A 19942-nucleotide genomic window follows, 5' to 3' on the forward strand; every position below is an offset into this window, starting at 1 on the left:
AGGCTATTATAAGAGTCCACAAGTGAGGAGATACCCTGCACCAGAGTAATGGCAGGGTTGAAAGAAAGATGGGGGTACTCAAGAAATGTTGCAAAGGTGAAATTGAGGGACCTGGCAAAAGATTGAGTTGGCCATAGCTAGATTGTGAATCTAAGCAAATTCACTTAAGTTGTGAATCTGGAGAACTGGGAGGAGTCAACAGTAATAGGCAAGTTTGGAAGAAGAGAGATTTTAGGGGAAAGATAATGAATTCAGTTTTAGATATATTAGGTTGAAGATGTCTCCCAGACTTCTAGTTGTCTGACAAGCAGTTGGAGATGTGGTGAGAGGTTAGAGCTGGGTAAGTAGATTTGAGAATCATCAGCATAGAGATAATAATTAAATAATTAAATCCTGAGGAACTAACCATTCTCACTCTCCTTCCTTTCCTCACCCACTCTAGTCTTTTCTAACTCCTCTCTATTCTACTTTTAACATAATCAAAACAGAACTGTCTGATTCCAGGCCCTTGGTCTAATCAGACTTTCTGTGACCCCTGAAGACAGTGTTCTGAGGGGATATTTTTAAATCATCTTCCCATAGCAAACTCTAAATAGTTTAAGGAATGAGGTGGGAGAAAGCTTTTAATGAGAGGACCAAACACTTGTGATGAAAAGATCAGAGCAGAGTAGAAAATTTGACACAGAAATCAAGAGAAGCACAAAAAGGTAAATATGCATGAGCAATCCTAAGAAAGTAAAGTTAAACTATTTAGAAATTAACCACCTCATTCCTTACCTTCTTCCCCCAAAGATTATACTCAGTTTTTTGAGGGTAAATTCTTTTTTTTTTTTTTTTTCTTTTGGCTGTAATTGGGAGTTAAGTGATTGCCCAGGGTCAGGCAACTATAAGTTTTAAATGTCTTGAGGTCAACTTTGAACTCAGGTCCTCCTAAATTCTGGGTCAATGCTCTACCTACTACACCATCTAGCTGCCCCTAGGTAAATTTTTTTTTTTTTTTTTATTATTGAAAGTTTAGATATTGACTCTTCTGGAATATCACATTTCATGTCTCTACTCCTTTGGAGTAGTGGCTCCTAAGTCTTGTGATTCTGCTTGTGGTTCCCTAATACTTGAATCCTTTCTTTCTGGCTGCCTGAAGTATATTTTCTGTGACCAGGAGTTCTGAATTTTGGCTATAATATTCCAGGGAATTTTCATTTTGATGTATCTTTCAGGAAGTGACTGGTCAATTTTTAAAATTTTGTCCATGGTTCTAAGAAAATCAGGCAATATTTTTTATAATTTCTTAAAAGATGTAACAAGGTTCTTCTTTTGGTCATGACTGTCAAGTAATCCAAATGATTCTTAAATTATCTCTCTTTGATCTATTTACCCCTAGATCATTTGTTTTTGCCATAAGATGGTTCACATTTCCTTTCATTTTTTTTAATATTTTAATTTTGGATTTTTAAAGTATTTTCTAATATTTCCTGGAATGATTTAGTTTCTATTTGGTCCATTCTAATTTTCAGAGAATTATTTTCATGGGTAAGGTTTTATATCTGTTATGGGCCAGAATTTGAAACAAGGTACTAACTAAGTGGAATTGATGATACAATGGTTATCTAGTTTAGTATGGTGATTAATAATTCTCTAAGTTCAGTATGATTGATTTAATCTTACAACAAATAATGATTTCCTAGTGACATAATCATTGGTCTATACTCAGTGTAGAGCATATAAGCTAGGAGCCTCAGCTAGGTAGATCCAGACAGAGCTAGAGAACACAAGTGCACTGGAAGCTCTCAGAGCCAAGGAGAGAGATTCATTTCCATCTTCATCAGCACTGTGGTGGCAGGCTCTCCTCCTTAGTTTCTCCCCTGAAACCAAGACTCCAGAAGGGTTTTAAGAAAGCTAACAGGGCCCCAGGCAAGGAGACAAGACTTTGAAAGAGATAATAAAGGATTTGGACTTTAACACCTGGCTGTTCTTGTGGTGATTACTTTGAACTGAAATGAAGGCTGCTCCCAAAGACCTCTAGGAAACCGTAATAAAGAACATTACAATATCTTTTGTTGCAAACTGCTAATATTTTCTTTCCATATCTTTCTCATAGCATTCATTCCCCTCTGACACAATTTTTCCTCCAGCATTCTCCTTTGGTTTTTAAAAATGCTTTTTTAAAAAAGCTCACTCACTTCCCCTCCCCTCCCCTCTCTTTTTCTCTGTCTCTTTTTATTTTTGCTTGAACACTCTAAGAATTCTAAGTAATTTTGTGTCCAAGCTGCATTTTTCTTTGAGGCTTCCCTCATAGATGTTTTTGGATTATTCTCTTCTTCTGGATCTGTGTTTTGAACTTCCTTGTCACCATAATAGCTTTTTATGGCAGAGTCTTTTTTTGGTCTGCTCATTCATCTGTCCTACTTTTTGACTTTGGACTTTATAATATTTCTGTCTGGCCTGAGTTTCTGTGCTCTCATATCCTTCTGTTGCTTTCACAGTTCAGAATAGGTTCCTGCAAGCTTTCAATGCTCCCAAAGTGAGGCAATGCTAGGCGCAAAGCTGGATCCGTGCCTTCCTAGTCCAAGATTTGCAGTTTCCTGACCCAGGTTTGGGTGGACTTGGTTAGGAGTTTAGTAGACTGCTGCTTCACTCTGTGACCATTATCAGAGCCTCTGTGGGTTCCAAGTGACAGAACTGCTGGCTCTCCTGACCGGGGTGTTCCAGTGCAGACTTCTCCACTATGCTGGGGTTGGGTAGGATGGTGGCAGCAGGGGGAGAATATGTAGAATCACATCCCTGCTCTGCTCCTGGCATCAGAGCCACATACCTACTGTTTGCTTCTGAACTTGTTTCTTGTTCACTACATAACTACTGCCTTTAGTCACTACTCCTACGTGCAGATTCCCTACCCCCACAGTGTGATTCAGACCGGGGAGTAGGTGAGAGATCTGCCAGATGGCACCCATCCTCTACCCTGTGCTAGTTCAGGGATGCCCTGATGCCCAGTATCAAGTTTTTTTTCAGCCCCTGGGAACTGCAATGTTCTGCATGTGGCACAGTCTTGGCTGGATCCTATCTCTTCTGCTTGTTTCCCTAAGACATTCTAGAAATATCTGAAAAATATCTGTTTTTTTTTTTTTTGGGGGGGGAGACTTTCCCAAAGAGAATTCCCAAATAGAATGGAGGATATCTGGTAGAAAAGCTAGGCTATACGTCTTCCTGCTACTCTGCCATTGTAATTCCATCTGACTCTTTGTGATTGCTCCTTCTCTGCAAAAGCACAATTCTCTTGCCCACAAAATTAATTCTTCTCTGTAGCAAATAAGTATATTTGAGCAAAACAAACATTTGTCATATCTGAAAATCCATGACTCATTCTGCACCTATAATATACACCTCTTTGGCAAGCGGTAGTGCTAAACTATTTATCTTTTTAAGTTATGAGTGGTTATTGCACTGATGAGAGTTCATAAAACCTTTCAAAGTTATTTTCTTTCATACTATTATAGTAATTGTATAAAATTATTCTCAAGGTTCTGAACCCTTAACTGTATTAGTTCTTATGTATAATCTCAGGTTTTCATGACTCTATCCCGTTCAACACCTAAGCCCAAATCCCACCTCTGGTCTTTCCTCTTGCTAATGATTTCATTCTGAGATCACCTTCCATTTGCTCACTCACTCCTTCCATCCACCTTGTATGTACAATTCTTTGCATCTTGTCCCCTCCATTAGAATATGAGCCACTTGATTTCAAGTACCATATTTTTGCTTTTCTTTTTATTCCTATTGCTTAGCACAGTGCCTGCTACATAGTAAGGGCTTAATATTTATTAACATTTACTAATATTGCCTATTCAATATAATATTTCATTCCATCCACATACCCTAATTTGTCCAGGCATTTCCTGATAGGTACACAACTTTGTTTTGTACCTCTTTGTTATAACAAAAAAAAATGTTGCTATAAATATTTTTGTACATATGAGTGTTTTATTTCTTTCTTTTAAAAAAATCCTTAAGTTTTATGGCAATTTGCCCCATTTTGTGGGAGTGGGCAGTGTTACTGCAAAAACAATGTTTCATTTAAGATTTTTTTTTTTTTTTTTTACCCAGGAATTGCCAGTATCAACCATATTTTAAAATTTTATTGTTGCATGGTTTACATAGAAAACATTGGATTTGGGGCAGCAAGATGGTCCAGTGGATAGAGCACCAGGCCTCAGATACTTAACACTTCCTAGTTGTGTGACCCTGGGGCAAGTCACTTAACCCCAATTGCCCCAGCAAAGAAAAGAAAACATTGGACTCGAACTCTACTCTAGTAGTATATTATCAATGAAAACTAAAAAAGGCATTAACAACGACTAATGTCAAAGTATCTAAATAGCATAGGGGATAGATACTCTGCTGAATCTGGAGTCAGAAAGACCTGAGTTCTAATTTTCCTTTATACCCTTATTAGCTTTGGGACTTCAGGTGAGGCACTTAACCTCTCAACCTTAGTTTGTACAAGTATAAAATAAGGATAATAATAGCATCCATCTTATAAGGGAATCATGGGAATCAAAAGAGGTACATGTAAAGTGTTTTGCAAACCTTAAAGTCTTGTATCTATTATTATTTAAGAAGATACACAGGGAATTGAAAGGAACTACAAATAATTTGAGCATATTATGACAATTTAATTGATATTCCTTTCAGAGGGGATCAAAGTTATTACCTAAAAGTGCTTTCAATGCACTGGGATATATGTAGATGTAAATGTGCACACACATATACAAACCCATGCACTATTGCTATGTGACAATAATGGATTTTTTTCCAAGGCAGCAATTTCAGATATCATTTATAAAGGTCTTCTTTCAACTGAAACTCCTATATTGCCTTGAAATGTCTTTTGAAATGTAGAATAGTTCTTAATATAATCCCACGTAGTTAGATGGGACAGGGAATAGAATGCTGGGCCTGGATTAAGAAAAACTGAATTCAAATCCTGCCTCAGATATTTAATAGTTTGTTTTAAATATTCCATTAAAAAGAAATTTAAGAATTACTAAACATGAATTTTAAGCACAGAAAAATATCAAGGAGAAAATATTAAATATCTGCTATATGCTAGGCAATGTATTAAGTGCTTTATAAATATCTCATTTGATCCTTACAACAATTCTAGGATAATAACTGTTATCCTTATTTTTTGAGATAAGAAAATTAAGGCAAATAGGGTTAAGTCCAAGGTCACAGAGGACAAAGCTCCTGGAGGGGGATACTAGAAGTGGTATTGTCATTTTTATTATATTAACACATCCCAACAATGAGGAATGAATATCTTCAGTCACTTAAGTCTTCTTTTATTTCCATAAGGGATTAACTGTATTCAGTTAATTTCGGCTTATGTCTATAATTAAGTACACTCCCAGGCACTAGGAGATATTTTCTCAATCCTGTAGTTATTCTGAATGTATTTTCTGCTACTTGCCTCCTTACTCTTCCTTTCTTCCCAGCTCCTGCACACCCTGGGCTTGCTCTGTTGGGTTTTGTTAGTATGAAGGGTTACATCTTTACATCCCAGTCCCCTGGCAGTTTAGGACCAATATTGGAATGAAGTGGATCATAGATCATTTAACAATTAATATAAAGATTTGACTATAGCATAAAAATGATACTCAATAAGGGTAGAACATCCAGTTTGTTGATGAGATCCCCCTATTTTCCATATGCAAACAAGTTTGTTCAGTATAGCAGAATTTGGAAACTCATACTGCCTTGAGACATCTACAAAATCTGAAGGATTCTCAAGTTGAAAGTCCATAATGAAGTCAGAACAATATGGACTCTGGTCATCAGAAAAGCACCAATTACTAAGCAGTTTGAGCTTTAGTAACTCTCCTTCCTTAATCCACATCTCCTTCTTCCCATCCAACAAGAAATTTTCCGTTGAACATAACTAATTTATATACTAAACTCCGGCAGTCTGTGTCCAATTCTCCTTTCCCTAATTCAAGTAAAAGTAAAGTTTATGAGATATCTATTTCCTCAGCCTTTCTTCCCTGATCTTGCTTGAGGTTCCTTGGTACTTTAACTCATTTTTTTTTTTTTTTGAAGTATTTTCCCTGCTCTGAATTTTGGTAATGGGTTTTCAAATTGGAAGTACATTCAAAAAATGCCCAGTAAATTCTTTCTGTTTCCTTTAGTTACAAATTTGGGTAGGTGGTTGGTTTTTGTTTTTGTTTTTGGTGATTTCTTGAAATAGGGTATCCAGGTTTTTTGTTTGGTGAAGATTTTTTGAGGGCTAGATGATTCTTAAATGATCTCTCCTTGATTTTCAGGTCTTAAAAAAAGAGCTGATACCTTACCTGATCTTTTAATGTTTTAGTCTTTTGATTTTGCTCTAATATTGCTTTTGTGAAATTATTGAATTCTCTTTGCTCTATTATATTTTTCAAGGAGTCAACCATGTGGGTAAATTTTTTGCCTTGTGTTCTATGCTATGCTATCATCAAATCTAATTTCATTTTAATTTCTTTCATCTTTAATTTTAGTTTCTATGTTCAACTGATTAGTTTCTCTGATGTCATACCTGTAATTTTGGTATACTGATTTTCTGAGGTTACCTCTTGGGCTTCTCATAACTTATATTATTTCTTCATTGCATTTAGAGCTTTCTTCTGTTTTCTCATGTCTACAGAGCTGTTCTATCCCCCAGTGAAGTAATCTATAGAGGGCTGGCTCTGTCCCTTGTTATTGCTGTTTTTATGGGTCAAGATCAAAATCTTATGTGTACATTTATAGGAATTCAAACTGGTTTCACGTTCCCCTAAAGCTTTCCTGCTTCCAGAGTAACTTTAAATTTCAGACCTTACTTACTTGAAGCTGGGAGAGCTTCCAACCCCTTCTGCTATTGCCTTTGTATGACCTCACTGAATAATAAGCCCATAGGTTTTAGGACTTGTTTATTCCACGCTGGGCTTCTTTAGTTTTGTTTTTTTTTTTTTTTTTCCAGAATATCTTTACTCAGCTCTTAACAAGCTTCAAGCCATTTGCATATGGAGGCTTATTATAATAGACTCTGGAGCATAATGGTCTGTCTGTTTGTACAATCCTGAAAGGGATTTACCAGAACTTTGTGAGAGGGTTGGGCTTCTCTAGAACTTTTCATGTCACCATCTAACCAAAAGTTCCTGTAAATCCTTTTAATTTACTTATCTCTGTACCGGTAGCTTCCCAGAATAACATCTTGCATATTTCTTAAGGGAGCAAATATTTTATTTATATATTTGTATCTTCAATAAGTTCCTCCCAATCCCAGTGATTTAGTCACAAGGTTCATTAAATTGCCAACATTTTAAATCACAAAGCAGATAGATAACAGCTAGCTAATTAACACAATGACATATTGCTTTTTTTTTCTTTTCTTTTCTTTTCTTTTTTAAAGATTGAAGACAGCACAGAAGCCAATATGAATTAGGTAAGCTAAAGAAATGCTATTCCTACAGTGTCCCAAATGTTCCATGTGGGATACAGATCTAACAGCACACTGCCTAAAAGTTTATATGCTAGTTTGAGCTTCCATTTCCATGACTACACATTACCACTCTCAAACATTTTTGTTCAAATAGTGTATCAGATCAGCAAAACATTCCCTACATCAACATTTTAGTACTGCTGCTTTAATTTGAGAAGACATAAAAACATACTTCCTAATCAGATGCTAATTTTTTTCTATCTTTATGAAAAATTAAAGTATTTAAAAGCATAAGGTACTCTCTGTGTACATTTTGTACATCTGAATATAGTTCTTTGCTGCTGAAAATCTTACCTTCATTTTCTGTGTTAGCTGGAACAGAATCAACACCAAAAGGATGCCATGGCTGCAGGTCATCTAGGCTGAATTCTCCATCAACTGGAAGGAGTTCTACTGTGGTTTTAGTTTCACTCAGCGATGGCATGAGGGCATCATTTCCATAACTGATCCTGGGTTCACTGATCATGTTGGCCAAAACATCATCTGAGTAGTTTTGCTCTTTCTGAAGCAGCTCATCTGCACGATTAGAACAATGTCTAATGATTAGTAATTAGTAACTTTAGGCCATTTCCTAATTTGGCATACAATCTGGCGAATCTTCACAATAAACATTTTCTAGAAGAGTAAGTTAGAGACTGTGGGTGTATATTTATTGATAAATGGCAGGAGCAGGTACATGGAGAAAAGAAATATGCACTAATTCTTTCAAACAACTAGAGGGAAGGGAACAAGCATTTATCAAGGTACCAGTGCCAAGCACTCTGCTAAGTACTTTAAACATATTATTTGTTCCTCACAACAACTTTGTGAGACAGGCACTATTATTATACGCTTATTGAGGTGGAGGTTAGTTGATCTACCTAGGGACGCACAGTATTCAGGTCCCCCTGAATTTAGACCCAGAATTTTTATCTACTGAACTACCTAGCTAAAGGACAACAATTTACAAGACAATACTCCCAAAAGCCTGAAAGAATTGATGGCTCCTATTTATGAAATTCTATGTGGAAAGAAAGTGCCCTGGATGCTAAGGACTTAGAGACTTCAGTAGAGGCTCTGCTTCATGCTAAATTGGAGATTAAGTCATCTAACCTCATCACATTTTGGTTTCTTTAACTTAAAAAGGGAAATAAGACTTATGCTAGTTATTTCACAAGGCTGTTATGAAAATTAAAATATAATTCAGGTAAAGTCTTTTATAACTGTAAAGTATGATATAAAACACGAACTATCATTTAACTAATTTCAGAGGAATTCCAAAATTAGGATTGACAGAAAAAGAACTTTCTAATTATTAGTTACCCAATAATCTATTAATAAGATTAGTGGATGATATTCCTGTTTATCACACCAAGGTCTTTTAAAGAATGTCTTATTGATGCATCTGATGCTAAGTTATACATCCTTATCACTTCTCAGGGATACCTTCTCTCTGCTCCCCACTGCTTTTAGATTCCTTCTTTATAAACAAGTAAAAGAAAATAAACTATCTGATGACATATTCCTCATAAAGACCAATGATAATATTTTGAAAAAAAAATCTAGGCTTTTCAGTTTTCCCTTTCCCCTTGATCATTTCCTCCTAGCTATTGAGGGACTCTAGAATTCTCTTAACACTTAAACTAAGTTATATGGAATATTATTGCATGGTTCAGAAAGACTTTCAACAATTTGAGGACAGTTATCATTCCAGTTATTATTTTATTCTTTTCTCCAGGTCAAAGATCTTTACTTCCTTCAACCATTCTCCAGACAGAGTTACCGATGCCATACTATCCTACTTACTCATCTCTGATTCAATATAATTTCACAGAATCATAGAACTTTGAAATTGGAAGAGATCTACGAACCTTGTTTATTGTGTCACTATTCACATGCTATGCTGGGGATACACCCCTTTATTATTTCTGATTCACAGAATCTCACTTCATTCAAGATATAGTTCATGTACCACTTTCTACATGTTTTCTCAATTCTTTCAATTGCAAATGCTCACTCTCCATCCCTAAAAACCTTGTAATTACTAATATGCAGCATTCCTTTGCACCCCTGTCAGTCAGTATAAGTACAGGTAAGCTTGAGACAGATTCCAGTTATGCACAATGGAATGACTCTCTTTGCAGTGACTCCTAATCCCCAAGTTGGGACATGTTTAGCTATATTCTGATAGTTTCCTGTTGACCATGACCATTTAGGGGTTTGTACTATATGGCAATAAAAACCTCTCCAGGCCCAGAACTTTATTGACTGTGTCTGATTGATAAATTTTAAAATTTTTCTAATAATTGCATTTCAGTGTAATTGATTTATTTGTGATCCTATTTTAATATATTAAAACAGTATTCTGAGGAGGGGTCAACAGGCTTCATAAGATCACTGTGAGATCTACAGTAGCAAAATGGGTAAGAATTCTTGCTATAAGATTGCATCTTATGTTTATAGTTATTGCATGCTATCCCTCTCATTAGAGCATGAACTTCTTGACAGTAGACACTATATGTTGATGTCTTTCTTTATAATCCTAACATTTAACACAGTTTCTGAGAAAGAGAGAGTAACAGTCAATATTCATGTTAAGCACTTACTATTTATTAGGCATTCTCTTTAACTCTGGGGACACACTGAAAAAAAACAAAAGCCAGTCCCTCCTTTCAAGGAACTCATAATCTAAAGGGGAAGGTAACATTCCCCACATCTACTGCTATCCCCAACCCCACTCCCTACTGAGAAGGCAAGAGGAAGAACAGCTATTACAGATAGGTATAATTGGCAGTGTTTGTTTAATACACATATAACACTCTTTCTCTCTCTGTGTATGGATATGGATGTAAACGTGTAAATGCAGGTATTTTCACATATATACATATTATGGATGATTCTTATCACATGTGGTAGCTAGCTTCTTATAAAGTTATCGTCAACAACGAAGCAACAAAAACTGCACAGAAGTCAGGAAGGATGAGGGTTGAGAAAAGGCTATTAGATACGCAATTCAGAGAGCTTTAGATGGACAAATTTTAGTTGAATGATGAAGTTGGAAGCCAGATGAGAGGAGACAGGAGGAAGCAGAAGCATCCATTGTAGAACGCCTTCTCAAGGAATCTAGCCACAACAGGGAAGAGAGCTTTCAGAAATGGATGGAGTAAGTTAAGGCTTTTTTTTTTTTTTTTTTTTTTGAGGATGAGTGAGACATGAATGTTTTTGTAGGCAAGAGTGAAGCAGTCAAAGCAGAAAGAAACAAGCCAGAAAAATGGGAGAGGAGTGAGGAGATGAGGATCACTTGTGCAGATTCGGGGGTTTGCCTGAAGCTCTTTTTGTGATGGTAAAGAAGTGGAAACCTGGTAGTGGAAACCAAATGGATGATTGATAGATGAATAAATTATGGAATATAAATATTATAGAGAGTTGTTATAAGGTAAAAAATGAGGATGTAGTCTCAGAGAAAACTAGGAATACATAGGATTTGACCAAAATGAAATAAGCAGAACCAGAAGAACAATACATTCTACAACAGCTATAGTATTGTAAAGACAAACAACTCTGAAAGACTTAGAAACTATGATTAATCACAATTCCAGAGGATTCTGGATGAAATAGGCTGCTTGCCTCTGGAGAGAGAGGGGTAATAGACTCAGAGTGGTGGACAGAGGAATGTAGATATTATATATAAACTTATGATATCCCCATCTCTCTGTCTCTATCTACACATACATTTTTCTCTCCAGCCTCCAAATCGCTCTCCCCACCCCCAAAAGAAAAAGCAAAAAAACGAAAACTCATTACAGACATATATATAGTCAGGGAAAAAAATTTCCTACATTAGTTGTATATATATACACACACATACATGTATATAATTTACTTCTCTCTCTGCCTGTGTATATAAACATAAATGTGTATGTACATATATTTATATATACATGTATGTAGTACAGGAGAGATCTTAATTATTCATGAATTCCATATAATCAAATTTACTTACTTGCTAAAATTTATTTGTAACCTCAAAATCAATGCTTACATGTTTTCAGGATCATTTACGGAATGCATGAAGTAGTGGTAAGTGAAATGATTGCACATTTCCAGCTGAGATTGAACAACGATGCTCTGCCTCTTTTGTTTCAGTCCTCATATTGTAAACAAGTATCCCTTTCTGTAGTCTACTTAATACCTCATTTTTCACATTTTTTGGTGTTGATTTTGCTGTTTAAAATGTCTACCAAGTATAGTACCAAAGTGCTGTCTAGGTATTCCCAAATGCAAGAAGGTTGTGATATGCCTTATGGATAAAGCTTCCTTCAAGTACAAGTTATAGAGCTTGAGTTCAATCTTAATCAAACAATACAGTACATCCATAAAAAGGAATAGGAAAAAAAAATCACCCCTTTATACATGAGGCTGCTCCAGAAAACCCTAAAGAAAATGTGACCAGAAGCTCACAGGAACCTAATCCCGCATTGCCCTTACAGGCAGAGGCAATTACAAAGGAAAAATTAGATAATTGATTATATAAAACTTAAAAGCTTTTGCATAGACACAATTAACATACTAGATTAAGAGGGGAAGTACCTGAAATGAGAAAACAAATCTTTGTATCAAATTTCTCTCATAAGTGTTAGTCATTCAAATTCTATATATAGTTCTAAGACTAAAAACTATTCTCCAACAGCTAAGTGGTCAAATGATGTGAAAAAGCAGTACTTCAAGGAAGAACCACAAATTACACACAACCACAAGAAAGGATGCTTCTGATCACTGAATAATGAGAGAAAAGCAGATTAAAACATCCTTGAGGCTTGACCTCACAGGCCATAAATTGGCAAAGATGACAAAATATGTTAATAGTCAGTGTTGGAGGAATTGTGAAGGGTTGCATTAATGCACTGCTGGAGGAGCTCTAAAACAGTGCAAGAAGTTTTGGTAAACAATTTGGAATTATGCAAATAATTATAAAAACTTTGGAACTATACAAATAAAGGGACTACAATGCTTCTACTCTGAGAAATGAGCCTTCTTGTAACTCTATTGTTAAACTTATACCGCAGAAAGCTCAGGATTAAAAAGATGTTCCCACATACATCAAAATATTAAGAGAAAACAGAAGACACCAATAAAAACTTATTAAAATGAAATTTTAAAAATCAATAGGAGAATCATATTGTAACAATTATTATATAGACATCAACAAAAACATTAAAATAAAATTTAAAAAAATCAATAGAATCATATTGTAACAGAATTATTATACAGATTTATATTTGTCACAAGTGCACAATCTCCTCTCCTGTTTCCCTCCAGAAATTATTCACTCCTCTTTTAAATCCTAAGCTCAGATATAGGAGAAAGATGAGTTTTAATAAAGTAAAAGGGAAAAAGACTTTAATACAACAATTAGCTTACCAACTTCATCCTGAATTTCTTCAGCTACTGCTGGCACATTGTAGAGCAGAGAGAGAGACTGGTTCATCCTCTCATAAATCACACGCAAGTGTGTCATGACCTATACCAAAGATGGAAGTTCAGGATAAACCAAAAATAGTTTTTTATCTTTATTTTTTAATTTTTTGACAAGGTGAAAGAGGCCATTCTTTGTCCCAATTGCTACCTAGCCTTAAACACTGAATGAGTGCATGGCTTCATTCAAACTGAGATCTGTTGAAGACCTTAAGCTTCATTCAGGACCATCTCTAGTCGTCATGATCTATATCTGGTCACTGGACCCAGTGGACCCCTGTGGAGGGGAAAGTGAGGCAGATGAACCTTGCACAGCCCTCCCTCACTTTAATCCAATTCACTTGTATCACATGGCATCACCCCCCTGATGTCATGGTCCTCTTCAAGAACAAAGGATAAACAACAATAACAACATTACAAATAAAAATAATTTTAAAGATATAATATTTAAAATTTTTAAATTTTAAACTTTTAAAATTTTAAACTAAAAGGCTATTATTTTTCATCTTTTTTTTTTTGGTTGTTCTCATTGCTTTGCTTCAGGACATTATATTTCCCAACATACCACAAACTTGTTAAAACAAAGTCAATTAAAAAGATCCTCTCTATCACAAATCCTTAATTATGGGACTGGAAAAATAGTGAAGCCAAAAATCTCCTTTCCGTATTTTATATCAAGACCTGGTTTGGGTTTTATAAGTTGCTGAAAGTAGACATTTAAAGATTCTGTCATTCTAGAAAAGGTAAAATTTTGAAGCTAGAATTTTAAATCTAATAAGACTTAATAGCTTTAAAAAAAGGCATGACTTAACAGATTTTAAAGTATCACATATGAAAAATAGTTTATGATTATATAAATCTATTTGATTTGTGCAATTTTGGAGACTTCAGTAAATTAGAAATATTTTTCTTTTATTTCTTCTACTTTTACAAACTTCTTAAAAGAATAAGTAATGGTGAGCTTAAGACGATTCTTCATTGCTTCTTTAAATAAGAATATGTAAAAAAATCCTGCAAGATGAGATTTCAAAAACTGAATTACAGAACTCTTCAAGAGAACAATTGTATGCCAATGGAATTTCTCAAGTTCTGAAATTTGTTGTGCCATTAACTTCATGGAAACAACTTTTTTTGCGGTTCTATATTTAAAAGTAATATTTTCTTTTAAAAAAATTTTAAAATGCTTTTTATTTTCAAAATACATGCATTTTAACATTCACCCTTGCAAATCCTCACTTCCAAATTTTTTTTCTCCCTCTTAGATGACAAGCAATCCAATATATGTTAAACATGTGCAATTCTACTATATATGTTTCCATACTTCTAATGCTGCATAAGAAAAATCAGATCAAAAAGGAAAAAATGAGAAAGAAAACAAAAATGTTGTGAATCCATGCTCAGTCCCCCCCACAGTTCTCTCTCTGGGTTCAGAAAAAGTAGTATTTTCTCAACAAGTACAAATCAGTAAGACAAATATTTTAACATTTTAAATATTGGCCATATATTTCAAAGAATATCATGGCCTTTATTATTTACCTGAGATCTGATTTGGGCAGCTTTCTTTGGATCCACCATACGAACATGTTCAAAATGCTTTAAGGTATGTTGCCTATCTTTCTGTTCAGCACGTACATATTTCTTCAGCATGTTGAATACATGACGTGGCTATAGAATGAAAATGGAAAATATTTTTTTCAGTGTATAATCACTGTTTCTAGTACTATAAGAACATCTAAATCTTTTTCAATACTGCGCCCTAAAATCAGAATTCCTTATGTATGTAGATTGTACATACTTTTTATGCCCATAAAAGCCCATACTTGGGCTTTTAAATAATTATTAATTTAAGTTTGCAAGGATGATACATAATGGTAATGATGGACAGGTAAACAGCCCTGTCAGTAGTCTATTCATGTTTTGCTGCCTAATTAATTAGTTTTCCTAAAAATTATAATCACATTGTCTGAGTTATCATGTAGACCTTGTCAGATGTCTAGCAATTATTATGTTGTATGACATGTAAGAACTTTGCTTAGTACTACCTATATTATCAAAATGTTATCATAGTTAGATGAAATTTTTTGCTTATATATTAAAAAAAATCCTTTACTGAAACAATTCTCTCAGAGGTGACTAGTGTAAGGGTGGGATTAAAACCACTCTATTTAGTTAGGTGACACTTTTTTGACCAAATCGAATAATCAGAAGTGAGTATGAATAGAGAGTGTGAATAAATTAAATCCTTGTGCAAAATTCTCTTACTCCAAAGCAATTTGGTATAAAAAGGAGACATGTCTTAGAATCTGGAAAGAAGAGATTCTGAATATTTAGATTTAAAGAGCTGGAGGAAACATGGGACAAATGGATAGGAAATAGGACATACTGATCAGAGTCCTTGGCTCTCCAGGCATCCCAGAGAAGGAGACTCAGACCAAGCACAGCAAAAAGAAAAGATAACAATTGTTAATAAGGAAGGAAGACAATTATTGTCTGAAGAGAAATCACAAACTAATGTAGATTTTAAAAAGATACGTAGAGAAGGTGGAGAGGTAACAAAAGAAGGAATACAAAGCATGGAAGATCATCCAAGAATGTGTAAGTTCAAAATGTGCTGTAGGATGGTGAGGTAAGCTGACAAAGAATGGTCTTAAAAAACTATACCAAAGAGGAGGAGAGAGAGTTAAGGATTGGAAAAGAAGGGAAGGAGAACTGGGTGGGGCAGAGAGAGGAGCAGAAGGGAGAGAACAGTCAAAAGTCTCCAATGTTTCCTCCATTGCCATTGCCACCAGTGTTGCTATCTGGGCTAAGGAGCATGAGGAAAGGGGAGCAGAATAAGCTGAGTCCAGAAGTAGCTTGATTTGGGATAGGAATGGTCAGTGAAGTGAAAACAGATATAGATAAGCTAAGAAAAATGAGAGAATCAACTTTCCAACTACAAGAGAATGAAATCTGAGGGACTATTTAAAATCAAGGAAATCTCCCCCCCCCCACCCCCAGCCTATGTTTTTAAAAACTCGAAGTGCTACTTAAAATATATATTGATATTCATGGTCAATATTACAATTTGTCCAAGTTTTTTGTATATGGTAGTTTCCTACCAGAAAGCAATGGCCTATTTCTTAAAGACTATGAAGAAGGAGGAAGCATCTTATTAGCCTACAAATCCAGTACAAAGATTTTTTTTCTTTTTATAGAAGGAACCATGCATGCTAGGTAGCATCAATAGAATTTATATATTTTATGATGGATGTACAAGAAGATATAATATTAAACAGACTGCTTTAGTTGTAACCATTTTAGAAAAGAAAATAATATTCCATTTTGGAGATTTGAAATCAGATTAAATAATTATGGGCCCAACTGATTTACCACATCAAAATCTTAATCTATCTAGTATGATCCTGACCCTGACAAAGCTATCTTAGGCTGGGATGAAAATGATAGATACATGACCTTTACATTCTGTATTAAACTGTCTTGCAAAATTTCTCTATAAGCCTTAATTGAATCTAAATGTAGGGTTCAATGTAGAGGTGGTTGAAAATAGATATGAATTTTATGTAAAGAGACAATTGATTAACATCCTTTTCCGCCCCAAATAATAATGAGTTTGATAATGCAGAAGCCATGACAAATATGGATGAAATTCTAATGTTTTCAGATTTTAAGGCTTGCAGAAAAGAAAGCATCTAAATGCTAGCATGTTTGCAATATGATACTACCTATTGGGTTTACATTCTTTTCCCTTCCATTTTAAATTTAATGAATGGTATTTACTGTTTAAAGAAAAGTCTATATTCCTATACAAACAAATTCTGTCTGTGAAACAGCTCTACGTTCCATAGCTGCTATTCTTGTTATGCAGGGTAAATGTTCAATTGACTAAAATTCATTGAAGTACATGTGTAGTGTAAATGCTTATATTTCCTTAAGATTTAAGGAAGGTATTAGTGTTCTTTGAGAGACATTACAATCATAAAAAAGCATACTGTTATATGTGCATCTATATGTCTATATAGGGGTGTATGTACATGTGTGTGTATACACTTCTAGGTTTTCAAAGGACATATCAGTGGAAAAGATGCTCTGGCATTGTCTACTGCTTCCCGAGAATCAGTCTTGGGAAAAATTCATCTAATTGTAGAGTACTTAGACTGATCAACTGGTGATAAACTCTGGCTATGGCAAACAATATAAAATGGACTTCAGTCCCTTTTACTTTTAGAGTGAAGGAAATTGGTTAAAAATTAAGGAGGGAAGGCAAGGGACAATGTCTAGACTATCTATAAATACTATATTGGTTGTTAGTAGAATAAACAGGAGAATTTTGCCTAATGATCAAGGGATGTTAAAATACCAAAAGAAGTGAATCTTATCAGTTTTTATATTTCATCACACATGAAAGAAGAAGATGGAAGGAAAGTTGGAATTACATGGAAGGATGGTTCCAAAAGTTTCTTTGGAAGGCAATTAAAGGTCACTTTATCCCATCATCCAAAGTCAACAAAAATATACTTTAATGGGGCATTTGGACAACTTGCATCGTACTGATGAAATAATGGCACAAGGCCAATGAAAACAACCATAGCATTACATCAACATTTGTTTCAGAATATGAAAAGGTAGAGGAATTCTATAGTCACTAAATTAAATCAATATATGCTTCGATACTTGGTACAGTCAATGCTAAAGCATTATACTGCAAATAAATTTCAGGTGTAAGGTAAGGAGAGAAACATCATACCTATATATCATGAATTCTTTTTCAAGAAAATAATTGTAAGGTCATGTATGTGGTAAGCTCTGACTAACATCACAAAGATGAAATTTATTATATTTTAACAAACAGGAAATGACTAATATAGAAATTCATTTTTCAATCAGCTATATTTGAATCAACAGTAAAAATGAAAAACAAAAAAGTATTTATGAAATCAAAACAATTCGAACCTGAACTGTGTGAACATGCCATTGATGCAAAAATGGAAAATCATCATTGGTTACTATGGTAACACACATTTTAACTACATAAATCAATTACCAAAATGAGAAATAAAAAGGGCCTTAGTTAACACTTCAATTATTTGCTAAGGGGAAAGATATGAAAGCCAAGGTTTATATCAGTTTATATATTTGTTTATCATACCTCCTCAGAGAAGCATACTCTTAGATTTATTTGTAGAAAAAGCAGAAAAGGTCCTGAAGAGAAAAATGGGAAGTGGTCATATACAGGATTAGACCAATTAAAAACAGAGGTATATGTATAAGAAATGATACTTATTTGAAGGTGTCAAGAGATCGGCTCTCAAGTTATCTGAAGAGAAGATAACAAAGGCATAGAAGGAGTCTTAGAACTTATTATTCCCTCCAAAATGGTGACCCTGAAAACATTAACTATCAATCCAGGAGCTTACTTTCCCATACATATAAATTTCCTTAAAAATGAGAATAATTTAAACATGCATTGAGAATTTTAAGGGGATATGAAGGCTTTTTGCAAACAGTATTCCATGGTGGACATCTTTACATGACACAACTGATTGAAAGATGAAGATAAGAGTTCATATTAATAATGTGATGACTTATACAACCCTTTAATATTTGTAAAGCATTTAATATAGTAACTCATTTGATTAAAGATAATACAAGAAGATTCTGTGCTTACTGTTAATGCCCATTTTAAAAATTGGATTTTGTAGGGCAAAATATTGTTTTAAAGGGTTCTTTTCCAAAAATGAATCTTTGCTGAATATGGTAAAAATCATGTAAGATTAAAAGTCCTAGATGTAATTTTTTTGCTTTGTGTTTACTTCCTTGAGCACAAGTAAATTAAGAGAGATTCTGAAATAAAGCCCTTTTGATTTCAGTGGTTATGTCAGAAGTTTTTTGGACTTTTTAGTTAGTGCTGGCTGAACTGTAGAAGATGCTTCCTAAAGTTATCACAATGCTTTTTGGAGAAGATGACTACTTCTAGAACAATGAACTATTTATGACTGACCAAAAAAAGACAGACTCTGAATGAGAGCTCAACATGTGAATAATGACTGATTATACCAAAAATGTTGAAACGTTGAAAATGAAATGTCTGGTCAGCAGTTCTACAAAATGTTTCATGCTCTTATTATTTTAAATATTGACCTCCTAGAAGAGTCTAATTGTTATATCTTAGTCTTTGTCAGTGATGCTGTTTTTGTGCTTTTTTGTATGGTAGAAAAAATAAATAGTTGTCTATATCCAATTAACTCTATATACTGAGTATTTTTCAACAAGGAAGAGTTCTAACCCTGGAATCAAGAAGCCCTGAGTTCAATTCAGCCTCAAACAGTGTGACTCTGGGCAAATCACTTCACCCTGTTTGTCTCGGTTTCTTCATCTGTAAAAGAGCACCTACCTAAAACCATTTAGCACAGTGCCTGTCAAATAATAAGCACTATATAATTTGATTAGCTGCTATCATCATTATCTTCATTGTCATTGTTGGGAAGACCCTAGAAGCGAACCTAAGTTTTAGTTTGGTACAGAAATTCTGTGAAGAACTTAATTAAGATCTTCCAAATCAAGTCAAAACATAATTGGGTAACTGGTGATTTTAATGCAAAGGTGGAAAAGGTGAGAATGGAGATAAATATGTAGTAGGATTCAGAAGAAAGAAATGAGAGACTTGTAGATTATGCAAAAGCCTTATAACTATATCCTGTACATTTTCTTAAATTTTTTTTTAAAAAGGCAGTAGATATAGTGAGCACTAAACATATCAAAGAATGAAACTGACTACATTTTAACATAAAGGAAAAGAGTTATTATTGATGGAGTTATTTTTAAGTCAACTGTCTATGCATAACTTACTATGCAAAACTAACAGAATTAATAATAAGCAAGAACTATAAAATGAGATCAACTACAATAATTTTAGTCAGAAATGAAGCAGTGTAATTCAACTACTTTGAGACCAACAAAGTGTAGAAAGCAGTGTGG

The 19942-nt window shown here is 34.4% G+C and overlaps 1 protein-coding gene across 4 annotated transcripts in view; it reads right to left on the reverse strand.

The window, feature by feature from the left end:
* APP (amyloid beta precursor protein) overlaps positions 1–19942 on the reverse strand; it is a 174015-nt gene that overhangs the window by 21103 nt on the left and 132970 nt on the right. For all 4 annotated transcript variants that reach the window (XM_031959244.1, XM_023500961.2, XM_012546749.3 and 1 more), the window contains 3 exons: positions 14504–14632; positions 12914–13013; positions 7808–8029 (listed from right to left, as the gene is read on the reverse strand). In XM_031959244.1, coding sequence (XP_031815104.1) covers positions 7808–8029; positions 12914–13013; positions 14504–14632 — 451 coding nt within the window. The remainder of the gene's footprint in view (positions 1–7807; positions 8030–12913; positions 13014–14503; positions 14633–19942) is intronic.

This window comes from Sarcophilus harrisii, chromosome 3 (assembly GCF_902635505.1).
Source record: "Sarcophilus harrisii chromosome 3, mSarHar1.11, whole genome shotgun sequence".
NCBI lineage: Eukaryota > Metazoa > Chordata > Mammalia > Dasyuromorphia > Dasyuridae > Sarcophilus > Sarcophilus harrisii.